Source organism: Camelus bactrianus, chromosome 7 (assembly GCF_048773025.1).
Source record: "Camelus bactrianus isolate YW-2024 breed Bactrian camel chromosome 7, ASM4877302v1, whole genome shotgun sequence".
Taxonomy (NCBI): domain Eukaryota; kingdom Metazoa; phylum Chordata; class Mammalia; order Artiodactyla; family Camelidae; genus Camelus; species Camelus bactrianus.
In genome coordinates this window covers 78197161-78204417 of record NC_133545.1, presented here as the reverse complement: position 1 = coordinate 78204417, position 7257 = coordinate 78197161, and the positions used below count along the sequence as shown (strand labels likewise).

Below are 7257 nucleotides of genomic sequence, written 5' to 3'. Positions count from 1 at the left end.
TATTATTTATATTTATTATATTATGATTATTTGTCTTCATTGTTTTGTTTTGTTTTTTATTGAAGTGTAGTTGATTTATAATGTTGTGTTAGTTTCTGGCGTACAACAAAGTAATTCAAATATACCTATGGCGCGGTCACACGCCCCCGCCAGCTGAGCATCCCCGCCACACCTACTGCCCAGGCTTCAACAGATCACAGCAAAATGCCATCTAGAATGGAACCAGCCATGGAAACCATGATGTTCACATCTCACAAATTTGCTGGGGGTATATGCTCCTTAACAAAGGAGGACCTGAGAGTACTCAAGGAAAAGGAGTTCCCTGGATTTCTGAAAAATCAAAAAGACCGTCTGGCCATGGACAAAATAATGAAGGACCTGGACCAGCGCCGAGAGGGCGAAGCCGGCTTCCAGAGCTGCTCCTCGCGAATCGCTGGGCTCAGCACTGCATGCAGTGACTCGCAGTGCACGTGAAGCCAAAGGGAAATAAGCAGGCGGCTTTGAGCAACTATTCCCGCCCTGATAAGAAGTCTCCCAAAGGGTGGCTTAAGCAATCTGCCCCACAGCTTCCCTCTGTCTAAGGATTCCCTGAGCAGATTGGGACCCTTAGAAAATATACAGATAAAATCCAACTCCTCTTTGAGAAGCAGAGAAAGGAAAGTCAATTAAAGCCAGATAAGCTTTTGATTTTTATATGGCTTACATTCTCTTGCCCCCAATAAACAAAATCGTTTTTTAGTTCTGAAAAATATGTATATAATTTTTATCTCAATTTTTTTCCCCATTTTATAGACAAGGAAGTGGAGATATAGAGAGGTTGACTAACTTGCCAGAGGTCACACAGATAGTAAGTGATGGGGCAGGGATTTGCATCCAGAGAGTCTGGTTCCAGAGTTCATCTCTCACTATCTTGTTATATGTAAGCACAGATCACCAAGCAACATCTGATAATACTGCCTCCCTCTCCATGCTCATCTCATGTCACCGCTCTCTAGTTCCATGATCTCCAGACACACAGGCCTCTCTTCTGACCCCCAAACATGCTAAGACCTTTCCTACTGTGGAATCTTTGCACTGTTGGTCCTTCTGCCTGCAACACTTTTTCCCCAGCTCTACTGAGGTTGCTTGCTTTATTCCATCACTCATTCATCCTTGAACTCATTCATAGTACATTCAAACTGTCCCAGGCAGTGTTCTAGGGACTAGGGTTACGACGGTAAACAAATCAGAAGAAAATCCTGGTTCTTTCTTATGCTGTAGCCCAACTATTATCTTTTAGAAAAGTGTTCCTCAGTCACTTCTCGGAAGAGGTGCTATGGATGAAATTGTGAGGGTGGGGCCCCTGATGGGCCCTGACAAAAAAAAGACACCAGAGAGCTTGCTCTCCTTCCCTTTCTCTCTGCCCCCACCATTTGAGAACACAGATAGAAGGTGGCTGTCTACAAGGCATGCAGAGAATTCTCACCAGAACCCAACCATGCTAGAACCTTGATCTTGAATTCTAGCCTCTAGAACTATGAGAAAATAAAATTCTGTTGTTTATTGCCACCCATTCTACGGTATTTTATTACAGAAACCCGGGCCTATTAAGACAGATTTTGGTACCAAGAGTAGGGTGCTACCTTAACCAATACTTAAATACATGGAAGCAGCTTAGGAACTGGGCAAGGAGTAGAGGCTGGAAGAATTTCAAGGTGCATGCTAGAACTTTGGATGTTTAAAAGGTGATTCTGGTGAAATCTCAGATGGAAATGAAGAACGTGCTACTGGAAACTGGAGTAAAAGTGATCCTTGTTTAAAAAACGGGGTACAGGAGGTGAGGGTGTAGCTCAGAGGTAGAGTGCTTGCCTAGCATGCAGGAAGTCCTGGGTTCAATCCCCAGTACCTCCATTAAAAACAAAAAAAAATTGGGTGCAAAGAACTTGGCTAAGATGTGTTCTAGTGTTTAATCAAAAAAATGAAATTTGTGAGTGACAAAATGGGATATTTAGCTGAGGAGACTTCTAAACAAAGTGTCCAAGGAGCAGCTTGGTTTCCCTGACTGCTTATAGTGAAATGCCAGAGGAGAGAGAGGAATTGAAGGAGGATGTTGTGAGTTTGTTTCATTAAAGTTGCTCAGCTGTGCCCCAGAGTGGCAGAAGGTGAGCCACAATTCAAAATACTGCAAGGGTAAGAGAAATAGAGAAGTTTATCGCTCGCAGGTCCTGGAGAAGGTACACAGCCTCTCAGGGAGGTCATGGCAGGGTGTGGGTAGAGAGACCCCTCCAGAACTGGGAGCAGCTGCCTTTATTAGGGTGGAGGGCTTTGAGGTTCTCATGCTAAGGCCAGAGTGGTTGGTTCAAACCAAGAGCGAGGTTTTGGTAAGCTTTGCAGGAGTCTTATCTAGGGAGGGTACAAAGGGAAGGCCCTGGGCTGTGGGGGACAGTGCTTATCACAAGCACTGTGGGGGGAGTCATGCCAGGAACTCACATTTACTTGTGACTGCAGGCTGCGGTCTAGGGAGGAGCTAGAGGCTTGCCCCCCCCCCGCCCCCCCTCCAAATGATGCTGACTCGGCAATATTATGAGGTAGTTTAGCTAAACTCTGAACAATGGCATTGTTAAGTGAAAAGGCACCAGAACTTAAAGATTTAGAAAATGTGCAGCCTAGCCACATTGTAGAAAATGAGCTCATTTTTAAAAAATTTTTATTTTGTATTGACATGTAGTTGATTTACCGTGTTAGTTGCAGGGGTACAGCAAAGCGATTCAGTTGAGAAAGCTCATTCTTAAGAGAACGCTAAGGGCGTGGCTGAACAACGCTTTGACAAAATGAGCGTGACCGCGAACCACAGATCTCATCATCCATCTCAGCAGAAGCTAAGAACAGGGCTGGGATCTTTCCAACAGAAACTGCCAGCTGAGACGAAAGGAAACAGAGAAAAGGGGAAGCGTGAAGGAGGGCTGCAAGCTCGTGCGATCCTTCAAGAAAAGGAAAAAATGAAACCAAAGGTGAATCAGAGCTCAGGGAGCTGCCACTCCCACCGCGGGCCAGGGGGCAAGGCTGCTTCCTCCTTTCAGAGGGTGAGGCCCTGGCAGGGAGCTGCTGCATGGGAGGTGGGAGGGGCCCGCTGGGTGGAAGGGACTGGGTCACCTGCAGGGCCATGAGGGTGATAGTGCCACCCCGGCGAGCCTGAACCCAAGAGGGCTGTTCTCCAGCCCTAAGCTAATGCAATTTTGCCTAGCTCAGTTTTGGATTTGCTTGGCACACAACTCCCTTTTTTCCTGTTTCTCTCTTTTAAGAATGGGAATGTCTATACTATGTCTGTCCCACCACTGTTTTGGAAGAAACATTTGGCTTTACACAGCTGGAGAGGAATTCTGCCTCAGAATGAACATACTTAGTGTCTCACCCGTCTCCAATTTAGATGATACTCAAAGATGAGATTTTAGACTTTTGAGTTAATAAAGACTTGGGGAGCTGTTTGGATGGAATGTATTTTGCATGTGAGAAGGACATGGATTGGGAGGACCAAGGGTGGAATGCTATGTGTTGAATTGTGTCTCCCCAAAATCATATGTTGAAGCTTGAACCCCAGTGTGATGGTGTTTGGAAATGGGACCTTTGGGAGATACAGCCATCTCCCTTTATCTGCAATGTCACTTCTCATGGCTTCAGTTACCCATGGTCAATGGCAGTCCAAAATTACTCAGTGAAAGATTCTAGAAATAAACATTATAATGTTTTAAATTCATGCCATTCTGAGTAGGGTGATGAAATCTCACACCGTCCTGCTCTGTCGAGCCCAGGATGTGAATGTCCCTTTGTCCATCCAACGTAGCCCCCATCCCTTTAGTCACTTAGTAGTCACCTCAGCTGTCAGATCGACTGTCATGGTATCTCAGTGCTTGCATTCAAGTGAGGCTGGCAATTCAGATATGACAAAGAGAAGCTGTGAAATGTTTCCTTTAAGTGAAAAGGTGAATGTTCTCGACTTAATGAGGGAAGAAAAAAACTGTTATGGCAAGGTGCTAAGATCTATGGTAAGAATGGATCCTCTAAACAATTGTGAAATTGTGAAGATGGAGAAAGAAATTCGTGCTAGTTTTGCCACTGCACCTCAAACTGCAAAACTTATGATCACAATGCATGGTAAGTTAAGATGGAAAAGGCATTAAATTTGTGCAGTAAGGTATTCTAACAGAGAGAGAGAGAGAGAGAGAGACCACATTCTCATGACCTTTATTGTAGGATAGTGTTATAATTTTTCTATTTTATATTAGTTATTGTTAAGCTCCTATCATGCCTAATTTCTAAATTAAACTTTATCATAGTTAACGTATTTACAGGGAAACTCATAGCATATATAGAGTTCCATATTATCCTTGGTTTCAGGCATCCACTGGGGCGTCTAGGAACATACCTCCCACAGATGAGGGAGCATTACTGTGATGAGATTTAGATGAGGTCATAAGGCAGGGAGGGGGCCCTCACAATGGAATTGGTGCCCTTATAAGAAGAGATTCTAGAGAGGAGGGCAGGGGTCTTGTCTGCTCTATCCCCAGAGTCTAAAGCAGTGCCTGGCTTATAAAAGACACTCAATAGAATTTACTGAATGAGTGAACAAGGAGAGAGAAGAGCTAAATATCCTGCATCTTTAGTTTTTTCAGAAATTTTTTTTAGCTTTTTTTTTTAGGTTGCAGACTCCCCACAGTCCTCAGTTTCCTCCTTTCCCCATTCCTTCCTCTTCTGTTTTCAAGGAAAAATTTAAATCAGATTAATTTGGAGTGGTTTTAACTGGGAAGAAAGAGGAAACGGAAGTGACATCCAGGATCACTTGCACCGCTTAACATCTATGTTTGATTTTATCTAATTAGAAAAAATAAAAATTCCAGTCCTGCAGAAAGAGAGCAAAAGTCAAGAGTCAGGAAAAAGCCAAAGATTACAGGTTACATAAGGCCCCAGCACAATGTAGTTTTATTTTTACTAGAGTTCCTACTTTGTTAAAAATAAGATCAATAAACATTCAACCAAAAGTATACTTCTTCTTTACACTTTGCACTAAGTACACAAAGGCTAGAAAACACAATGATGTTATTTAAAGGAGCAGGAGCTCAGAACTTTTTTTTTTTTTTTTCCCTTCTGGGTCAATCTTGGCCAAAGGGGACTCAGAACGAATGAGAAAATTCTGTGCTTTTTCCAGTGAAATTTCAAGAAGGGGCTTAGAAACTGGCAGACCCAACCCATACAGTTGTTTTTCCCAAAAGATCCAAATTTTGAGATTCTTTTCAATGTGCATTTCCAGTGGCAACGATCAGCTGGAACTAAATGGGTCCCGTCCTCTGTGGGTGATTGTTGAGCTTTAAAGTCTGAGCGGATCTCACTACTTCGTATTTGTCTTACCCTCCCTTCCTTGCCCTTATTTATATCATTTGCTTGGTTCTTGGAAGTTTTAAGTTTGAAATCTCCATCTTAAAATAGAAATCAAAACCACCTAGTTTAGTACCAACTAAAATCAAGCCAGTGTTCAGCCGGGACACAGTGGAGTGGTTGTACCTTTTATTCCCAATGATCATTTTGATTGTGCCCATGTTGTACTGGTTGTTAAATATTTTCAATATAATCCTTGCCTAAAATTCTTCTGGAAAAAAACAGTCTTAACTTGGAAATATGTGTATCTATTTAAGCTGACCGTTGTTTGAATTGGTATTATGTATATTCAAGTAAATGAAAAACTACTATACAATGGAGGCAAAGAAGTTAAACTTGTAGGCAGACAGTTTAAACCCTGTTAGATTTGGCCTAAAAAAATGTCAAACCGTGGATGAGTAAAAAATACTTATTAAATGGCAAAAATCCAATAATATACGTATATAATTCTTTAGGTTAATCTTGTGCATGTTTACCAAGGCAATAAATGTTACAATTTAGGGTGTAACTGATAATTCAATCCTGAAAAATAAAACTCATAATCACAAAATATTTTTAGTGATACACATTGATACACCTACTTGGCTGGGTTTCATTACTGTGATAAGATTTTTTTCATAATCAACAAATCTGTGCCTTTGTCCCTTGTCTTTGCTAAATGAGTTATGTCCATGTCTTTGCTGAATTAATTGGTTTGAAAGACAGATATTCTCAGCCCTGTGTGAGTCACCATAATCACAGAGCCAGTTTCAGAGCAAATCCCAGTAAAAAGATTCTCATAAAATAATGCCAGAGCGCCTCAAGTGGGCCCCTTCCATTTCGTCCTTCCCTGGGATCCACGGGAGAGCTGGTGATGACTGGCCCCGGAGGATGGCATCTTAGACCTCTGCCTGTTTACTGCTTGGTCCACAACAGAAATCCAATCACTCTCCTTTCCCTGTTCTGTCTCGTCTGAAGATGCAAACAATTCAGGGTGAGGGACTTGGGCCTATTTACAAGTGGGTGCAACCACTGAATTATGGAATATTATAGAAGGAAGGAGCCTTTATAGTTTATTTAACCTGCTCCATCTCATTTACAGTTGAAGAAACAGAGGCTCTTATGAGGTCCTACGGTCAGTGAAATGCAGTCAGTTTTAAGAACTTATCCCCATCATTTCTGGTGAGCGTACTGGTAGTGCTGCTATCAGCATAAGGAGATCTCCCAATGGCAAATATACCATATTTCAAAGAAGTTCTACATTTGACTCTAGGATTTTGTATGCCACTGTCCTGCTAAATAACTTGAAGGCATTCTGAAATGCTAGGACTCTCATTAATATTGTGCTCAGCTTTAATGTTGACAGTCAAGACTTTCGGGGTGAGTTAGAAGAAATGTCAACATATGCACACAGTCTGTGTGAGGAAGTGAAAAGAAATTGGCTGTGGTCAGCGTGACCTACGCAGAGGTGCAGCTGACAAAGGAAACTCCTCGTCCCCCTCGCTGGCTTCTCATCCTGTCACCTTTCTTGCTCTGTCCTCTCCCCTAAGCTCCAGATTAAGGCATCACTTGCTGGACATGTCTAGTTGCACAACCACATTAAAAAACCAAAGTGCTCAGCAGTTCTCAAACCATGTGTACCATTGTCCCCATCAAAGTACACTCTACCACCTATTTAACAACTCCAGTTGGCTTTCCCCAACACATCATGCAGCATTTAACTCCTATTTCTACCGTCTTCACCTCCACCTTGGCCGTGTTGTTCCTCCTGTAAATCTCTTCCATCTCAGTGAATGGCCATTCCAGCCCTTTACAGCTTGAGCCCCAAGCCTAGGAGATGGTCTCCACCCCCTATTTCCTCTCTGCCTT

The 7257-nt window shown here is 42.6% G+C and overlaps 1 protein-coding gene across 1 annotated transcript; it reads left to right on the top strand.

Annotated features, from left to right (window-relative positions):
* Positions 1–204: 204 nt before the first annotated feature.
* On the top strand, positions 205–474 carry LOC105063199 (protein S100-A10-like). The gene has a single exon (XM_074367896.1). The coding sequence runs from the start codon at positions 205–207 to the stop codon at positions 472–474; it is 270 nt and encodes an 89-aa protein (XP_074223997.1).
* Positions 475–7257: the final 6783 nt, after the last annotated feature.

What these genes read in the sequence shown, in the direction of transcription:
- LOC105063199 (XM_074367896.1), top strand. Translation starts at nt 205, where the DNA reads ATGCCATCTAGAATGGAACCAGCCATGGAAACCATGATGTTCACATCT.